Genomic DNA, 20,961 nt, shown 5'->3' with positions numbered 1-20,961 from the left:
AAAATAAGTTTCCATGAGATGGCAGGATCATTAGATAATTATAATTGGTATCTTAATAGAGAAACTATCCCAAAGGACTATTAGCATAGCCAGATAGAACAAACTGAGAAGATTTGGATGAATTCTCTATGGCTTTCATTTCATGATAGTAGATGCTTGAGCCTGCTAGACAACATAGCTAATATGTACTTTTGTACGTTGTAGCAGGCACAATGCCTGTCTTAGCCCAGAACCCTCCAGTAGCCCAGAGCTTGGGGAACTGCCACCTGAGCAAATCTTTGTAATTTAGGATTCTGATGAGACTCAAAATTCTGTCAAAGGACAAATCCCAGTCTCTCTTATGGATCACATAGGCATGTTTCATCTGAAGATCGTCCCTGTAGGTAGACTTTTAATTATTTATTTAGGCCAGTGGAAGAAATACATTATGGTTTGGGAAGTGAATTTTTGTCAAAGGCCTTGTGAGTTATCAATCCCCCAAAGGCAGTGTGGTAAGTGAAATCACTCACAAAATTGTTGCCTGAACAAAAATTATTGCATTTCAGGAGAGGTCTGTGGCACTTGAGCATAGAAGGTTTTCCTCTGCTGTTCTATCAAAGCGACCACCACTCCAAATTTAACTTGACTTGCAGAGAAACAGTACACCCATTACCTCTATGTTTTACCTGGAATAGCACTGGAGGAGAGACAGAGAACTATTTTTGTTTGTTTGTTTATTATTGGATTTCTTACATATCAGTATTGGCAAGCCATCTTGTGGTGGGTTACAACAATAAAACCCACAATAAAATAGTAAAAATCCCAATATTATTCAATACTGAAGCAGTAGGTGCAAACTTAAATGGACTCCGGGGAATGGTAGAGGACAGGAAGGCCTGGAGGATCATTGTCCATGGGGTCGCGATGGGTCGGACATGACTTCGCACATAACCACATAACAACAACAACAAAGCAGAGAGCTAAAACCCACCCCCCACCTGCTCATCAACCATCCACCCAGCACCTCAGGGGTATGGGGAAACCTGTTGTTCAGTTAAAAATGAGGAGGGGCTCCTGATATTTATTACTTTGGCCTCAACCAAAGACCTGGCAGAAGAGCTCCATCTTGTAGGCCCCGCAGAACTGAGAAAGTTCCTTCAGGGCCCTCAGCTCTTCTGGGAGCTCATTCCACCAGATTGGGGCCAGTACCGAAAAGGCTTTGGCCCTGTTCAAGGCCAGGCATATTTTCTGTGGGCTGGGAATCATCAGCAAATTTGTACCCACAGATCACAAGGCCCTCTGGGGGCATAAGGCGATAGGGGGTCCCTCAGGTATGTGGGTCCCAGCCCACGAAGGGCCTTAAAGGTTAAAACCAAAACCTTAAACTTGGTCTGGGTCACAACTGGCAACCAGAGCAGCTGCCTCAGCATGGACTGGATATCGGCCCTCCAAAGTGTTCTAGTGAGGATCCTAGCAGCTGCATTTTATATCAACTGTAATTTCTGGGTCAAGGAAAAGGAAATTACTTGGAGAATGCCTCATCACTCCCTAGTGACCTGCCTATCCTTGGCTTATATATTTGATTTTTACATTGCTTTATAAGAGCTGGGTGGGCTACAGCATAACATGGCATAATATGGCATGTATGGATAGGCTGAACTGCTCATAAATTTTAAGTTCTCACTATAAATTATATATTTACATGTTCTGACATAAGATGTCTGTGGCAGAACTCCCAGCATACCAACTCATGTGATACATGCCATGTTTCATAAGAAAAATATTATTTAACGTTAAGACTTTAAGCACTCTTCTTCAGACTAAGAACTCCTTACATGACCGTGGGAATATATAGCAAAAATTAATTCTGTTACATTAGGAAACTGTGTCACACACCCAAATACAGCCAAAACATCCAATCAATCCCCTTGAAATTCAGTTGTTATTCACACAAACATGGGAGAAATAAAACTGCCTGTGAAAGTGATCAAAGGCCATCACATGTGCTGCTTGCCCCATCTGTTCCCATACCAGTGTGAAACATTCTTACAAGGTAGTTGCCGGTAACTATCTTATCCTTGGGATAGTTTTATTTCTCCCATGTTTGTGTGATTGATTGGCTGTTTTGGCAAAGAATTATCATTGGCTATATTTGGGTGTGTGACACAGTTTACTAATGTAACAGAATTAATTGTTGCTATATATTCCCACAGTCATGTAAGGAGTTCTTAGAAGAGTGCTTGCACTTAAAAGCTCACCCCCTGAATAAATCTTTGTCGGTCTTAAAGGTGCTACTGGACTCTGATTCTATTATGCCACATATTAAGTTTCCCACAGTTATGCACTTATATTGCTGGAAGACAACAATTGATCCAGTCTAGTGGAGATAAAATTAAATTGCTTTTAGGTTATGTAGATATGCTGTACCTTGAAAAATTATTGTTCATATCTGGAGTTGCAGAAACTTGAACACTGGACTCTTTTTCCTGACTTTCTTTCATTCAAACTTCTCATTGGCTGTCCAGGTGGCCATCTTATTTGGAGGGAAGTGCTTATTTGAAATCCAGGGTTGACATTTTGCACAAATGCAGTCATGAGCAACAAAAGTGATACATACATTTTTGGTTTTGTAAATGTGTGTGTCATGCAAATGCAGTTATTAGGGAATCAAAGTTTAGTATGGTTCCCTGTCAGCTGTATTTTCAGTGGTAAATCCAGATTTCCCATATGAAGTATCTGAAAACAACAATCACAAAGCAGAATTAAGCTACAAGATAGGAGAATATGGCCCCATCTCTTCCATTTCAGCTGTGTTCTTTGTCAAGCAGTCTATCCTGTTCTGATTTGAAGACAAAGAGGATGTTAATATAGTTAGACTAAAAGAAACATAATTTCACCAATGGCAGAATGTGAAATGGCAGGTATTATCCCAAATTAACCCTTGTGGGCTCCCCCCCCTCCAAAAAAAACCCCTTAAACAAACCACAAGACTTAGATCTCAATAAGGATCTGGTGTTTCTCAGCCACTTTGGGAGAAATCCTAAGAAGTCTTACTCAGAAGTTAGTCCTATTTTACTCATCCCAGGAATATAGTCCCTGACTGCTATCAGGTCTACCATGTACCTTAGCTTGTGAAATCTGAATAACAGCTCTAGATACTTCATAGAACTTAGACAGTTTATTGAAGACTTGGCATGATTAGTACCACTTAGCTTGTCACAGACAATCTTGACATAAACTTACATTTTTATAGGTCATTTGACTATATACCTGCAAAGCATCATCAGGCCTACCTCACAGGTACATCACTAGCTATGCTGTTCTAAAGCATGTCTCATGAATGACAAACACTTCAATGCAGGGTAGGAGTGCTTTCCCTTCTAGGTTCTTTTTGACTATAGCACAGTCAACTTTTTGGAGATTTCTCAGAGCTCTCCAGCATCTCTTCAGAGCTAGTTATTGTTTTCTCTTCAGGTTTGTTTCTTTTAATGTAGTTCTTTTGGTTTGGGATAGATAAAGTCATATTTGGCAGTTTTCCATCATTTTAGCAGTGCTTTGCAACTATGGCAGCTCCTACCATTTTTAAGAAGTGTAAGTTGTGTCGAGGGAACATTTTGTCAGTATTTCAGATGTTCTCTTTGTTGTATTTTCTCTGTAGTTTTGGACCTTGTGTGGAAATGCCTTGACAGCCAAAAGAGGAATTTTTGGGAAGACAGGAGACCTACAAACCATCCTCTGTTTGTCCTGTGCAAAAGACGATGTTACATACTCTGGTGCTTTAAATGGAGACATCTATGTCTGGAAAGGGCTAACCTTAGTCCGCACAATACAAGGAGCTCATGGTGTAAGTTGCCTTCTTAATGCTACAAAAACCTAAGAATCAAACTAAGCAACTGCTTTAAAAAGTTATGCCACTGAGATATTCAAGTGATTATGGTTGTACTTGGTGCTATTAAGGAGTTGTACGGTGCAACTCTAAGAACCCTTTTCTGGGAATTAACCACATTGAGACAACAGGATTCAGAGCTTAGAATTGCTCTTATTTATTCAAATAATAACAGGTTTTATAGTCTGAGAATATATTCATTCATTCATTCATTCATTCATTTCATTTGTATAATGCCCTCCCCTGAAGCTCAGGGTGGTTCACATAGAACATAAAGAACAATAAATCAAACTCGGTTTTTGTGTTGAATAGAAATACAACAATGGTAATAATAATAACAACAGAATATAATAATTTAGACAGGATAACTATCAAACATGGTTCAGTCCAGGTACATGGATTGTGGGAGGGAGTTTCAGGGGCCCAATGGGTGTTATTGGTTCCAGTTGACCTCAGCCAAATGCCTGGCAGAAGAGTTCATTTTGCAAGCCCTGTGGAACTGTTTTAGTTCCATTAGAGCCCTAGTCTCATCTGGGAGTTCATTCCACCAGGTGGAGGCCAGGACAGAGAAGGCTGACCCTGGTCGAGGTCAAGCAGGCTTCTTTTGGGCCAGGGATCACTAGCCAGTTGGTGGTGGCAGAGTGAAAAGCTCTTTGAGGGATGTAGGGAAAAAGGCCGTCCCTCAGGTACACTGGGCCCTGTCCGTGTATGGCCTTGAAGGTGATTACCAGAACCTTTAGTCTGATCCAGAATTCAACTGGTAGCCACTAAACCATCGCTTCCAGTTGGTCCTCAACCCCCCCCCCCCTACGAGCAACACTAATCGGTTGTCCAGTAAGAGTTGAGCTGAGGCACTCACAATTTCAATTTTATGGTGTTATTGTTATGATCTTGTTAAGTTATTATTGTTATAATATTACTGCTGTTACTGTTACCTGTTACCATGTGTTAATTGTATCCTTCCCTGTTTTCTGTAAACCGCCCTGAGCCCTCGAGGAGGGCGGTAAATAAACAAACAAACAAACAAATAAACAAATAAATAAATAAATAAAGCTGATGGAAGATGGGCTGGATGTGGGACCTCCATGGTGGTGCTGTGAGGACCCTGGCCGCTATGTTTTGGACTATCTGTAGTTTCTGGATCAAAGCTCCTGGGCCAAGTAGGGAGCTAGTAGTTTGGTTTTGCAAGGTGGTAGAATGCCAGCTGCGGTACTCTTGTGACCGGAGCTTCCATTGAGAGAGAAGCATCCAGGATCACACCCAGGTTCCTTTCGGAGTGAGCCACTGATAGCTGCATACCACCATATATGAAAATAATAAGATAATCTTCTTTAATAATATTTTTTTTTATTATTGCTCATCCTTCCCAGTTGGCTCAGAGCAGGTCACAACATGACCCCTCTCCTACTTTGTTAGTCTCCTCCTTAGAATCCAAGGGATCCTCACTTGCAATGTGTAGTTCCACCTTATTTGAGAGGATTTTTTTTTTACTAGAATTAGGCCTTGTAGGTTAAACACCAAGATCCAGCAGTGGGAGGGGGAAGTGGCTTATGGCAAGCTATTTTTCCGGAGGACACTCACTCCTCATCCCCCCTCTGGTGATGCCTATGTTATAGATGTTAAATGTACAGTTATTTACTGTACATTTCATCCCTTTCACTGTGAAAAATCTCAGGAGAGTTTCCCAGTAGAATAGGCCACAGCTGTCATTCTAATGTGTACTGTAGGAAATGCTTAACAAAGAATAATATAGCTTAATAGACCTTCATGTCTAACAAAAATCATTCCAGTTAGCCAAGAAGGTGAAGTCCATCTTTCAGTTCCTGTCAGATCCAGAATGCTGGCTGAAATTCTCTTGTTAATGAGTGTCTCAGTTACTAAGTTGCTTGTAAGAATAAAGTTTGCTAGCTTGCTCAGTTGGTTGGTGTTGGTTAAATTGGGTAATATATGGCACCGTTACAAGTTCTGAGAGGCTGGGAGACCTAGGATCTGGGAGATTCGGGGATGAATCAGCACCGTGCCATAGCAGCTTGCTTGGGTGACCATAAGCGAGTCACACCCTCTTAAGCTACCTCCTACACAGCATTATCTGTAAACTGCTCCACAGGAGCAGTAAGAATAAAAGAGTAAGGGGTAGGTGGGAGGAGAAAGGGGTGGGGCAAGTCCGGGATAAAAACTTGAAGGGGCGCGCCTCCCAATTGGCCCTCTACTGCATCACAGATGCGGCGGGCCTGCTCCGAGCCCTGCACTGAAGCCGGGGACTGGAGGGGGGGCTGGGCGGGGGAGCAGGCCGCTGCTTCCCGGGGGGGGGCAGAGTGCCAGGGATAGCTTCCCCACGCTCCCAGAGCACACCCGCCCCCTCCCTAGCCCGCTAGTTTTGCTCGGTGGCGAGGGGGGCCCTTTTCACGCCCATTCATTTCTCCTGTTTTCAGAGGCTCCAGCCTGAGGTGCACAGCGACAGAGAGCACATGGCCCCATGCCTGACAAGGATGGCCTGTCAGACTCAGGAGACGGGGGGGGGATACTCTCCTGGAAAGCCACGCCCAGCCCCTGCTGTCCGACTTCCCAGACAGGCAGGGCTGCCAGAATCCCCCCCCCCGAGGCAGAGATGTGTGCCCAGAGATCCACAGCATGACACACTCACCCTGCTTCAGAGGGACAAGGCTGAGCTGCACACCGAAAGCAAGAAAGCAGGAGATATTTCCACCAACTGCAGAACTCGCTGGGCTAAGACTCAGGGGACACTTACTGGTGGGAGCAGGAGAAAGAGAGGGCTGCCGGGAGAGAGGGATTTTCACCCAGCTACAGAGGCACAGCTGACTTCAACATAGAAAGACACAAACCTCACACAGGACAAGACAGGTACACAGACAGACCACCAGACATGGGAGGAGAAATTTGCTTACACTTTGCTCAGAGACAAGCAGCCTACGGAGAGGGCGTCATACAGGGAAAAGAGCCTTGGAAATGGCAAGCCACTTCTCATGCCACTAGGGACTGCCTGCAGGGACTACCCTTCCTCCCACAAACGCCAACCCTCACTCCTGCTCGGAGAAAACATGCCACCTCCTCTCCAACTCTCCCTGCCCCTGCTTGGGTCACTGGGGGTGGGGGGGGGGCATTGCGCTCTCTCTCTCTCTCCATTTCTCTCTTTCCATGTCATTCTCTCCCTGCCTTTCTCCTCCTCTCTTTTCCCCCATATTTCACTCTCTCTCCTGCACTACATTATCTTCCCAATAATGAAATAATTCTATAGGTTTTATGACTAGAGGTAAGATTATACATATTTGTATGTGTTTTTCCCCTCTACTGATGGAAAAGGGATGCCTGTGGTAGCTAGGATGGAATCTACCCCTGATAGTGGCATTAAAACCATCTGTAGATTGGTTTGTGTTTTAAAATAACTTAGGACAAAAAATCAACTGACTATGCTGTTAATCAACAGGCTGGAATTTTTAGCATGTATGCATGTGAAGAAGGTTTTGCCACTGGTGGAAGAGATGGTTGTATTCGGCTATGGGACACAGATTTCAAGCCAATAACGAAAATTGATCTCAGGGAGACTGAACAAGGATACAAAGGTAATTTAAAAAATGCTTTAAAATTTAAATTTGCATTGCAGTAATTAATGTCATTATATTTTAATACATTTAACAGTATGGATTCTTTTGCTCCTTCTTGGCTTGAGCTAGGGATGTGATTGTGCCAACACCTGTCATTCAAAGGTGGCATCAATGGACAGACTGAGCCTATGGGAGGTCTGACTTTGCCTTCTCACAGTAGCTGTGTGTTGTATGCTGCCAATCCTCCCTTCTATTCTTTTTGAAGTGACATAGGATTAGCTGCTGGTTGCCTTTAAGGCGCTGAGGAAAAAATATTTTTGAACTCCTTCAATAGGCACATTTGAGAGATCTTTTATTGCAAGCTTCATATTGTTCCTAGGGCAGGCTCATCCGTGCTAGGTTTGGAAATGCCTGGAGAGCCTGGAGGGTGCAGGGTTTGGGCAGGAGAAGGGGCTCAGCAGGCACAATGTCATGGTGTTCACCCTCCAAAGCGGCCATTTTCTCCAGATTCATTGTAATAGCAGGAGATTGCCAGGCCCCACCTGGAGACTGGCAACCTTATCAGAGGGTCCAAACTATGTGTTTTCATTTTCTACCATGTGTAGAGTCTGGGTTCTCCCAAACTTTCGTTTGATTCTGATAGATGTCAGCATCCTGGACAAAAATCTGCTTTGCTCTTTCAATTCAGCATATCTATCAAGTGATAAGCTTAGAATGAGTTGATTTAGCTCTGTGTTAACCTGTGGTAGGGTATATTTCTGGTGAAGGAGATTTCATTATTTGATGGGCAAGGGAAATCTGAATTGCCTATACAGCTGGATTTGAAACATAGTTGTGAAAAGTTCCTGTGACTGTTCTTTGTCTTTTTCCCGGAAGCTCAAAGTAAAAAGAAACAGTGAACAAACTGTAGGGTAAAAGGCTTTGTAAATTCTAAGTAGCTCCAAGCCTTAAAGCTGGTATCAATCAGTTTCAGCTGGGCACATTTGGGGGGGGGATCTCTTAGGGCAGGGGTAGTCAACCTGTGGTCCTCCAGATGTTCATGGACTAGTCTGTGGACATCTGGAGGACCACAGGTTGACTACCCCTGTCTTAGGGGTAGAGATAGTTATGGGAGACTGGGGGCATTTCTTCCCCTTATACATATCTATATAAATAATAAATTAGTCATGTAACTTATTTCTAGGTTAGGAAATATGCACACATTTCCATGTGGAATCCCTGGACTGACTTGCTCCAGGTGCCGTACATTTAGGAAGGGTCTGGAAATTGAGAATCAGTTGCCATGGTATGTAGGAGTGCAACAGTCTTCTTCACGATGAACAGCCACTTTCGGGTGCCATCATTTATTTATAAATGTCATTTACACCTAATGTGCTATTTGTTGAGGCCCATCATTTTTTATCCTTCGGGGGGGTCTAAAATGCATTCCAGTCTTAAACGAATTTAAGTATTTAAGAAAGAAAGCTCTCATTAGGGGTGCAACAAATTACTGATTTATTATCTACTGACTGTCAAGAAAACACCTGGGGAAAAGCACAAAAGAAAACTGCAGCAGGGGTGAACAGTTGTAAGTCATCAGATTTGACTGGCTAATTAGGAGAAAATTCTATCTGCAGAGGACTGCAGAGATGTTCTTGCATCTGCTACAACTGACAGCCAATGTAGTGTAGCAGTTTGAGGGATTAACTAGAAAGGGGAAAGAACTGCATTTGAATGACCACTCAGCTACGACTTCAATAAGTAGGATGTGTAGATGTAGTTACTTCCTGGGAAGGAAACAATTAGCTGGTTCTGTGGATACTTTGACCTGGGGCTGATGCTGACAAATCCTCCACAAGTGTCCCTGTGGACATGGTGTCATTGAGAAAGTAGTGCTTAGCCCAGACTGATCATGCTGATAGCTGCAGCTTTTCAACACCAAGGAACCTCAAACAACCTCCACTAAGGTCAGACACTACGTCGGCTGTACTACATTCACTGTGGTGGGCTGTTCATGGAGGAAGTGCCTTGGATGGCCATACCTAAATGGAACCTCCGGTTTCAGAGGCAGTATCTGGATATCAGGTGCTACAAACACTGGGAAAAAGATGCTACCTTCGTGTCCTGCTTATGGGCTTCCTTGAAGCATTGGCGGGCTGCGTTTGTACACAGGATGGAATATTCGAAGAGGCTCTGGTTTGGTCCTGCAAGACTCTTTATGTTTTGATATGAACTCCGGTCTGAAGTAGGCCTTAAAATTTAGAACGATGCCATGCAGTGAACAGCTATAAGTCATAAGAACCTAAGATTTTTCTGAAATATGGAGATTAAAATCAGTTTTGTTTGCCTATTTTTAGAAACTATAACACATCTGTTTAGTACACAGTAGAAGAATGCTTGAGCTGATGAAACAGATTGCAAGCCTGCCAGCAGGGAGAATTAACTGTTTTGTAGTGTTTATCCATATGTACTTCATTAACATAGCCATGGCTGGTAACATGGAAATATAAATGGATATTCAGTTCCCTGTTGAATAAAGTTCCATCTACCCTTAAGAGGGAGTCGATTGTGACTTTGACTGTTGCTCAGACAGAATGAGGAAAAACTTGAATGTGCTAAATAGGTGGAGGCAGGTGCTCAAATCACAGAAGAAAGAGTCATGCCACAGAGGCATCCTATATTATCCCAAATCAGATTTTCAGAACTAGCATGTTCCATAGTTTGCCAATTATTTGATGGCCTTCACAGTTTCGCAGTTCCAGGCAGGCAGAAAACACAGGGGCTTTACTGAGCCTGTAGTTGGCCTGTGTGAAGTTTCATGCCAATCCTCAATATTGGTGATGGGGAACTAGAATAAGACAATATTAAATCTGTCATTCTTTGTACTAGGGATGCTTCTGCATTCTCATTTTCCTCTCTTGCGCATCCCTACAGTGCTTTGGAAGAGACTCTTGTGGCGCAGAGTGGTAAGGCAGCCGTCTGAAAGCTTTGCCCATGAGGCTGGGAGTTCAATCCCAGCAGCCGGCTCAAGGTTGACTCAGCCTTCCATCCTTCCGAGGTCGGTAAAATGAGTACCCAGCTTGCTGCTGGGGGGTAAACGGTAATGACTGGGGAAGGCACTGGCAAACCACCCCGTATTGAGTCTGCCATGAAAACGCTAGAGGGCGTCACCCCAAGGGTCAGACATGACTCGGTGCTTGCACAGGGGATACCTTTACCTTTACCTTTACAGTGCTTTGGGGATGGGTCTTTGCCATGTGTGTTTTGCTCCCTCTAGTGGTCTGTTTGACATTGCATTGTTGTTTGTCCAGTTTTAAAACCTGCAGTTTCAATCTGCAGATCTTTATGCTGGACATACAGCAATGTAATATCAGATTGACCACAAGAGGGAACAAAACAAAAGCAGAATAGACACAAATGCAGTTGGAAGAAGAAGGAGAAGAAGAGTGGGTTCTTATATGCCGCTTTTCTCTACCTGAAGGACGCTCAAAGCGGCTTCCCATTCCTCTCCCCACAACAAACACCCTGTGGGGTGAGGCTGAGAGAGCCCTGATATCACTACTCGGTCAGAACAGTTTTATCAGTGCCGTGGCGAGCCCAAGGCCACCCAGCTGGTTGCATGTGGGGGAGTGCAGTATCGAACCCAGCATGCCAGATTAGAAGTCCGCACTCCTAACCACTACACCAAACTGGCTCTCCCACTCACACACAAACAAGGAAAATGCAGTAGAGCCCTGGGACTGTCAACCAATTAAAGAATGTCAATTGATGAGTCTTGTGCCTTTTAACTGATTGATTACATTGAAGTAAGTTTGCAATTTACAAACTTGCAAAATATTTGTAGGTACCCAGGGAAGTGTGAGATTGCAAGGAAATGAACATATGAAGCTACCTTATCCTTTGGTCCATCAGAGTCAGACTTGTCTATTCATACACTGGCAATGGCTTTCCAGGGTATCTGGCAGTGGTCTTCATATATCACTAATTACCCGATTCTTTTACCCAGAGATGCCAGGGATTGAACCTTTTGTATGCCACATGGATGCTCTACCAGTTAGTCATGTCCTCTTCCAAATAAATACTGACTAATTTAGCATGGCCTGCTAAGAGCTTATATTGGTGCAAACTCTTCTCCAAAATGAGCAACTCTTCTCCTAATAGCCCTTCTGCTGTTATTGAGTCCTTGTGAAAAATAGCTGTTTTTAATGCCCTTGTGCAGGATTTCTGAATCATAGAATCATAGAGTTGGAAGGGGCCGTACAGGCCATCTAGCCCAACCCCCTGCTCAATGCAGGATTAGCCCTAAGCATCCTAAAGCATCCAAGAAAAGTGTGTATCCAACCTTTGCTTGAAGACTTCCAGTGAGGGGGCACTCACCACCTCCTTAGGCAGCCTATTCCACTGCTGAACTACTCTGACTGTGAAAAACTTTTTCCTGATATCTAGCCTATATCGTTGTACTTGAAGTTTAAACCCATTACTGCGTGTCCTCTCCTCTGCAGCCAGCAGAAACAGCATCCTACCCTCCTCCAAGTGACAACCTTTCAAATACTTAAAGAGGGCTATCATGTCCCCTCTCAACCTCCTTTTCTCCAGGCTGAACATTCCCAAGTCCCTCAACCTATCTTCATAGGGCTTGGTCCCTTGGCCCCAGATCATCTTCGTCGCTCTCCTCTGTACCCTTTCAATTTTATCTATGTCCTTCTTGAAGTGAGGCCTCCAGAACTGCACACAGTACTCCAGGTGTGGTCTGACCAGTACCGTATACAATGGGACTATGACATCTTGTGATTTTGATGTGATGCCTCTGTTGATACAGCCCAAAATGGCATTTGCCTTTTTTACTGCTGCATCACACTGCCTGCTCATGTTTAGTTTACAATCCACAAGTACCCCAAGGTCTCGTTCACACACAGTGCTACCTAGAAGCGTATCCCCCATCCAGTAGGCATGCTTTTCATTTTTCTGACCCAGATGCAGAACTTTACACTTATCTTTATTAAATTGCATCTTGTTCTCATTTGCCCATTTTTCCATTGTGTTCAGATCTCGTTGAACTCTGTCTCTATCTTCCGGAGTATTTGCCAGTCCTCCCAATTTGGTGTCATCTGCAAACTTGATGAGTAGTCCCTCCAACCCCTCATCTAGATCATTAATAAATATGTTAAAAAGTACCGGGCCGAGCACCGAACCCTGAGGTACCCCGCTACTCACCTCTCTCCAGTCTGATGAAACACCATTGACAACAACTCTTTGAGTGCGGTTCTCTAACCAATTCCCTATCCACCTAACGATCTGAAAATCCAGATTGCAGTCCTTCAACTTATCCATCAGAACATCATGGGGAACCTTGTCAAAAGCTGTACTAAAATCCAAGTAAATGACATCAACCGAATTTCCCCGATCCAGCAAACCTGTTATTTGGTCAAAAAAGGAAACTAGGTTGGTCTGGCAGGACCTGTTGGAGACAAATCCATGCTGACTTCCTTGGATCACCAAATTGTCCTCCAGATGTTTGCAGATCGCTCCCTTTAATATCTGCTCCATTATCTTCCCCACAACAGAGGTCAGACTCACTGGTCTGTAGTTTCCCGGGTCATCCTTCCTCCCTTTTTTGAAGATCGGAATAACGTTTGCTCTTTTCCAGTCCTCCGGGACATCTCCAGTCCTTAAAGAGGTTCCGAAGATGATGGACAAGGGCTGTGCAAGTTCTCTGGAAAGTTCTTTGAGTACTCTCGGGTGCATTTCATCTGGACCAGGGGATTTGAACTCATCCAGTGCAGCTAAATGCCTCTCGACAACCTCTCTATCCATGTTAACCTGCCACCCAGACACTATCCTTTGGCTACAGCCATCTCTAGATGTGCCTAAACACTTTGACCTGTGGGAAAAAACAGATGTAAAATAGGCACTAAGCCTTTCTGCTTTCTCTGCATCTTTCGTTAGAGTTTGTCCATCCGCACCCAACAGCGGGCCTATTGCCTCCTTTACTTTACATTTGCTCCTCATGTAACTGAAAAATCTTTTCTTGTTACAATGGGCTTCCCTGGCCAATCTTAGCTCACTCTCAGCTTTGGCCTTTCTGATGATTGATCTACAGTGCCTAGTAACCTGTAGGTACTCTTCTTTAGAGCTCTTTCCTTCCCTCCATTTCCTGAACATTTTCCTTTTCTTTCTTAGTTCCTCTTGAAGTTCTCTGTTCATCCAAATAGGCTTCTTAGAGCTCCTGCAGTGTTTTCGTATTTCTGGGATAGTCATTGATTGAGCATGCAATAGGTCTTGTTTGAGTAGCGCCCACCCTTCACATGCTCCCTTCCCTTCCAGCATTCTCGTCCATGGTATGACACTCATCATGTCTCTGAGTTTATTTAAGTTTGCCCTACGAAAATCCAACATCTGCGTCTGGCTACAAGCTTCCTTGGCTCCCCATCTCAAAAGGAATTCTATGAGGACATGGTCACTTCCCCCTAGGGTCCCCACCTCCTTCACCTCATCCACCAACTCTTGCCTGTTGGTCAGTATTAAGTCCAGTATGGCTGAACCTCTTGTGGGTTCATCTACCATTTGATAAATGAAATTGTCAGCCAGGCAGGTCAGAAACTTGCATGACTGAGGACGCTTCGCAGAGTTTGTTTCCCAGCACACATCTGGGAAATTGAAGTCACCCATGATGACAAGGTCCTGCCGTTTGGATATTTTCTCAAGCTGCTCACAAAGTGCAGCATCCACATCCTCTCGTTGGTCAGGCGGTCGGTAGCAGACACCAACCACCACACTGTTTGTTTTCCCCTCGCTTATTTTCACCCAGATGCTTTCCACTGTATATATGCTCTCCTTCACTAGAATTTCCTGACAGGTAAGCCCTTTCCTCACATACAGTGCCACTCCTCCACCTTTTCGATCTATTCTGTTTTTTCTGAACAGTTCATATCCATCCACCATTACATTCCAGTCATGAGAATCATTCCACCAAGTTTCTGTGATGCCTACTAGATCATACCTTTCCATCAGCATGAGAAGTTCCAGCTCTTCCTTTTTATTGCCCATGCTTCGGGCGTTAGTATAAAGACATCTGAATCCTTTTACTTTTGGTTCCCTATGAGCTGGCCTTGCCGGTTGGGCTGCCTCCGATAGTTTTCCTTCCATACACTCCCTATGTTGATTGTCTCCTTCCCCTAGTGGCTTTAGTTTAAAGCTCTCCTGATGAATCTCCCCAGGTTCCTGCCAAACACATTCTTCCCCAGTTTCGATAAGTGCAGTCCATCAGGTGCTAGTAGGCCTTCCTCAAGAAAGCCTATCCCATGGTCCCAGAAACCAAATCTCTCCTGCTGGCACCAACTACGCAGCCAGTGATTCACCTCCATTATCTTCCTCTCCCGACGCATTCCTCTTCCCTTGACAGGCAAGATTGAAGAGAATACCACTTGTGCCCCCATTTGCTTGAGCTTCCTCCCCAGATCTTGATAGTCTTTTTTAATAGGAGCGATGGTATTCAGGGACATGTCATTCGTTCCCACATGGACCATCACAAATGGGTAGCGATCCGTATCAATTGAGAGCCATACAGAAAAGTTGATTTACAGTTGCATCTCAACTTTTCTGCTCCTTAGAGTGCATGTATGACTTCTCACACACAAAACTGCCTTATACCAAGTCATAGCATTGATCTAGATCATCATAGAATAATAGAGTAGTAATAATCTATCGAGGTTATTACTATCAGTGGCTGTTCTGAATCTCAAGCAAAGATTCTTCACATCACATACTACTGGATCCCTTTTCAACAGAAGATGCTGCAGTTTGAACTGAGGATCTTCTCTGTGCTAAGTGAATGCTGAGACACAACCCTGTGTTCTGTTGGGACTTACTTCCAGGCAAATGTGTATTGGATGGAAACTATTGCGAACCTGTTGCCTCATGAGTGCAGTATTACTCCATATCCACGCTGTAGCAATATTATGTTTAGCCTAAAATGTATTTTAATATGTTTAATTTTTTTATTTTTAATGAATTGCACAGAGAGGGCACACTAGGGGCCTCCCTCCTGGCAAAGTTAAGCTCCTTTAAGTCTAATTGAAACCAGTGGGAGTTAAGAATGCTGAGTTGTGGCTTGAACATTTCACAGAAAGATGATTACTAATTATTGCCACTCTGAGACTACGCTGTTCTTTTCTCAGGTTTGTCCATCCGGAGCGTGTGTTGGAAAGCAGATCGACTTTTAGCAGGGACCCAAGACAGTGAAATATTTGAGGTGATTGTGAGAGAACGAGATAAGCCGATGCTGATAATGCAGGGTCACTGCGAAGGAGAACTCTGGGCTCTGGCAGTGCATCCCAAGAAGCCGTTAGTTGTCACGGGCAGTGATGACCGATCCGTGCGGTAAGGCCAGATGCATTCTAACAGCTTTCTGTTCACTGTCCATCATTCCCCAGCTATTTTTGGCAGTTCTTGTTCTTTGCAAGATTTGACGCAACTGTAAAATTCAAGCTGTTGATCACTGGTGACAAAAAAAATCAGTTTTGTTTATGGTTTTCATACTAGCATTTATAACCCACTTGATGATGATTAGCCCAGCCAGAGTTCCACAGCACATTTTTCCAAATCCACCTGCTGTAGATTAGACCTGCACAATGCATGATCAATCAAGCCCAACTAGCCAATATGTCCAAATTAAACTTCACCGGTGTTTACAGTGAAGATTTTCTGTTTACGTTTGTAGTTTTACATTGAATAGTTTTAAAATAAGAACAGATACAGTGCTGAAGTGATATATGATGCTGCTTTGAACATTATCCTAGTTCCATGTCCTTTTTTTCAAAGCAGGACTCACCTGTTAAATGTGTTGAAACTTGAGTAAGTTTCCAGCATCTGAACTCTTTACTTTCTTTGTTGATGTGTTTGCTAAGTAGCATTTTGAGGCTGCAGTGATCAGTATGAGCCCTAGTAAATGACCACTATAGCCAGGTAGTTAATAAACGAAACTCAAGTAATTCCTCCCAAAGCAGAATTATCTGGACTTATTGAGCTCTGCAGAAATCAAATTGTTTTGTTGTTGTTGTTTTTTTTTTAAATAAGTGAATAGGAGAGCCTCCAAAAAAAAGTTTCTAGATAATGCACATGTTTTAAAAACAACATTGAGAAGGGTTTTAGGCAGACTTCTGTCAGGGTTGCAATTTTTTGCTTATAAAAGAAAGACATTTGACATCCTTCCCTGCTGCACATACTGAAATGTTACAGGTGCATGCAAAAATACTAAATGTTTAGTATTTGTGTGAATATTCAAGTAGCTGCCAAAAAAAATCAGGTGTTCCGACTACATAAACAGTGCTTAAAAGTTGACTATATTCCTGTCCTGACTAGGGCCAACCCATACTGGACCTGCAGAGTAAATAACTATGGGTATAAACTATTAAATTGAAGGATGTTCTCAGAAGGCACATCAAGGGCTCAAAGAGTGTTTGGTTCAAATTTTCATACCAACCAGAAATTGTCATCCCCCCTTCATTTTGCAACATCCAGCAGTTATTCGTAGGCAACTTGCAGCTTGTGCTCAACACATGCCCATATTGAGCTCAGATATGGAAAGGATAAACACACCAGGGAGTGCCTAATTAGCCACACTTCCATGCGGTGTGTATCCATTGTTAAGAGACTTGTGAAATTGAACTGTATTATGTAATCGGTTCTTTTTTTAAAAATTGAGATTTTTAAAAGAAGATTCAAAACTACAATACTAAGAGGAGGGAAAAGGAAAAAAGAAAACAAAAGTACAGTATCTAAAGAAAACACCACCGATCTTATCTATGACCCTGCATATACGCCGATAAAGGAGCCTCTTGTGGCGCAGAGTGGTAAGCAGCAGAAATGATGTCTGAAGCGATGTCCATAAGGTTGGGAATTTGATCCCAGCAGCCGGCTCAAGGCTGACTCAGCCTTCCTTCCAATGTCAGTAAAATGACTACCCAGCTTGCTGGGGGTAAAACGGTAATGACTGGGGAAGGTACTGGCAAGGCCATCCTGTATTGAGTCTGCCATGAAAATGCTGGAGGGCATCACCCCAAGGGTCAGACATGACTCGGTGCTTGCACAGGGGATACCTTTACCTTTATATGCCGATACAGTTGAAGGCCAGATGCATTCCCTTTGTATACAAACCAGAAATCAATGCTGAACTGGACCATCTCATCAAACCAGGAGTGCTCAAACTGGTTCCTCACACAAGATGGGAGACCCTATCACCCCATCAAACCTAACAGGGTCATCCAAGTCTGTTCCTACTACAAGTGCATGCTCAAGAAGGCATTGCAACAACATGTGTATCTGGTGCTGGTTGTGAGTCATCTCCTCGTGGCACTCACCAGTGGTAGAGTCTTCACTAAACTTGACCTCACCCTGGCCTACCAGCAGTTGCACATTGATGAGGCAACCACAGAAGCACAGACCATCGTCACACTGAGATGGGAATTCTAGGCCAGAAGCCTCCAATTTGGTCAGCATAGCTCCATGGACCTTCCAAAATCTAATGGAAGATAGCCTTAAGGTCCTTCCAGGTGTCATTCCATATTTTGATGACATTCTGGTATTTGGCAGCTCCAACACTGAACTTGCATCATGCCTACAAGAAATCGTGTGCCATTTCCAGTCCACTGGATGTAAGGTCAAGTGTGAAAAGTGCTACCTGAGGTTGCCATCTGTAGAGTTCAAAATGAAGGCCATCCATTAAGCTTCACTGCCAATTGAAACACAACCTACAATCCTTCTTAGGACTTCTCAGCTTCTACCATGCATGCCTTTCCAACAAGTCAGTCATCATGGAGCCATTTTTGGCTCATTTTATCATAAATTCTTTCACATGTTCTTCTACTGCCTCAGAGTTCAGAAAGAGTTTTATACATATTGGCAATAATATGTTCATCACTTGTACAAAATCATAACATATTTTATCTGTTTTAAACCTTTCTGATATTTATGTATAAAGGAATTATAGTCTTCTCTTATCAGTTCTTCTATTGATTTCGTTTTACATCCATCCTGGAAAAATTTAATATATCACAATGTCAACCACTTACGTTTAGTTATTATTTCTCATCTAAAAATGCTTCTTGAGAGCCACAATGGTGTTTTCGGACCCATTCTCAAAATGGTATGTCTGTTTCAGTGGTTTTTAAAATCCATACTAACCTTAACCCATAGACAGGCATGTCATCCAAATCTTAAATCATATGCTTCTAACTCTAGTCGTCTTTTATTTCTCAACAATATCCATTCTTTCATTCAAATAAAACAGCAAGCAGCAAAATATATTTTCAGGTAAACCCAACTTCCTCTTTCGTTTGCATCTCACAATACCTTATATTTAACTTGTGTTTTTTCCTTGCCATACTAATTATGATATATCTTCCTGAAATTGTTTAAATGGTGCATCAGTTGTCAAAACAGGTATTACCTGAAGCAGAAATAATATTTTAAGTAAGACATTCTCCCCAACACAATTGCATTTTATCCCTTTTTCGCAAATGTTTTTAAACTTAATTCCATGTCTTAATGTAATTGTTTTGAAATAACATACAGTTCATACTTAACAAGGTAACAGCAATATTGTTTTCAATCTTTCAACTAAAATCATTATAATCATTATTTAATAATGATATGGGCCTATAATTCCTTGTCAGTGTCAAATCCTGCCCATCTTTGCATGTTATCCTCTTTCCATGTCTGCTCTTTGTGATATCCTCTTTCCATGTCTCTAGCATCTTTCTTCTCTATAAAATGTTCTTCATATTTTGTAGAAATTGTAAAAGTTCATCCTCAAAACACCTATAATATAAAGCAGATAATCCATCGAGAACTGGAGCCTTTCCTAGTTTGAACTTTTTTTATGTATTCCACAATTTCCCTTATTCTTTTGTAATCCTAGGCAATTTTAATTTTTAAAGATGTTCATTTTCACCGATGAACATCATGTCCTTTATACAAATCTGAATAATTTAAAAAAATGATATAACATTGTCAAAATAGTATCTCCTTGTAAATTCAAATTCAACTTTCAAATTCAAACTAAAGAATCAGTGCAATCCTAAACATAAGATCCTTCTAAAGTCAATTAAATCAATGAATGTAGAAGAGTAACTCCTCTGTACATTTATCTTACTGCCATAATTTCAAATGAAACTAAATGTTTTCACTGAATTTCCTTAGTTAAACTTAATCTGTGTAGCACATCACTGTGTCACTTAAGTTTGATTTCATGGAATTGTGCCAGTTTTAGAACGGGGATAGAGGGAGACCGTTTTCTGGGAGACTGGCCCCAGTAATTTTTAACAACTGCCTGTTTCTGATGGCTGAACAGGATGTTGGCCTCATCCCATTAAGTGAGATGCTTGAGATCCTCCGATTCAGACATTCCATATCATTGTTTTTCTTAATCGCAAAACATGGGCATTTTATAATGATAAACCATTTTCTTTGGTCCATAATGTGTAGTTTATGGAGCCTTGCTGACCATGCCTTGATTGCCCGTTGCAATATGGAGGAAGCTGTGCGGAGTGTATCTTTCAGTCCTGATGGATCTCAGCTAGCCCTGGGAATGAAAGATGGTTCTTTCATTGTTCTGAGAGTAAGGTAGGAGAATGTGAACTTCAGCACCAACAACTCTTTTATAAGAAATTATTATGAGAGAATGTTGAATAGAATTTGTACAATTATGTTACAGACTGCAATGAGTTCAGTAAATAATGTGCATGGCCATTAAACATGGTATGGACAATACATACAAACTGAGAATGTACTTTTAAAAAGATAATCAGTCGGTAAGATGCTAGAAGATCTATGAATGAACAACAATAAACAAAGGGACAATGGGAGCAGGGAGGACGGTTTTAGCCATTCCTCTGTATGATATTTTATTGATCTCAAACATACAGCCCAAGTGGTTATCTGCCCCACTGAGAAAAGCATACAAGTTGCCTTGTGTTGCCTATGTGTACCTCTTAAAGGAGTAAATAGTAGCTGTAGAGGGCCATTTTTGTGTGTAATCCCCTCTTACCTGTATCACAGACCCAGCAAAGATGATTTCTCACTTCCCATCCCTTTCCTACTCTAATGTAGGCTTATAGAAGAAGAAAAAACATTCAGAGCTTCTTTGTTCAGGACTTACTACCTTCTGATGTTCCACAGAGTAGGAGGGGCAATCAATCTGTGTGAAAAGCCCTAATGCTATATACGTTTTTAAACAATGTATGCAGTTGAAAGATTTTTTGCTATGTCTGTCTGTCATCTGTGGAATCTTGAAATTAAGAGACTTGTTTAAGCTTTATATTTTGCTTTGGAAAATGACGAGGATTCCTAATTATTTCTTTTCACAGCTATTCCATTTTCTTAGAAATGCCTTTATATCCAATATAGCTCTTCATGGTCAGTTCTTGACATATAATGAAGAGCCCCGTGTACTTTTCTGTTACATGTTATTTCTTGGGGAGTTCTAGAGAATAATTATTTAAGTTGAAACATATTAGCTCAAAATTTTTAAAACGTTTAAATTTTAAATGAATTATT

At 42.3% G+C, this 20,961-nt stretch overlaps 1 protein-coding gene across 10 annotated transcripts in view; it reads left to right on the top strand.

Annotated features, from left to right (window-relative positions):
* Positions 1 to 20,961, top strand: part of EML6 (EMAP like 6) — a 176,385-nt gene that overhangs the window by 59,479 nt on the left and 95,945 nt on the right. For 8 of the 10 annotated variants that reach the window (XM_077334021.1, XM_077334010.1, XM_077334001.1 and 5 more), the window contains 4 exons: positions 3,638 to 3,823; positions 7,311 to 7,446; positions 15,585 to 15,786; positions 19,891 to 20,028. In XM_077334021.1, the coding sequence (XP_077190136.1) occupies positions 3,638 to 3,823; positions 7,311 to 7,446; positions 15,585 to 15,786; positions 19,891 to 20,028 (662 nt within the window). Of the gene's footprint in view, positions 1 to 3,637; positions 3,824 to 6,652; positions 6,728 to 7,310; positions 7,447 to 15,584; positions 15,787 to 19,890; positions 20,029 to 20,961 lie in introns of those variants that run through there. The other 2 variants (XM_077334055.1, XM_077334066.1) reach the window with 2 other exon arrangements.

Source organism: Paroedura picta, chromosome 1, assembly GCF_049243985.1.
Source record: "Paroedura picta isolate Pp20150507F chromosome 1, Ppicta_v3.0, whole genome shotgun sequence".
Lineage (NCBI taxonomy): Eukaryota > Metazoa > Chordata > Lepidosauria > Squamata > Gekkonidae > Paroedura > Paroedura picta.
Note: the sequence above shows the minus strand (reverse complement) of the source record. Positions and strands in the feature narration are given on the sequence as shown.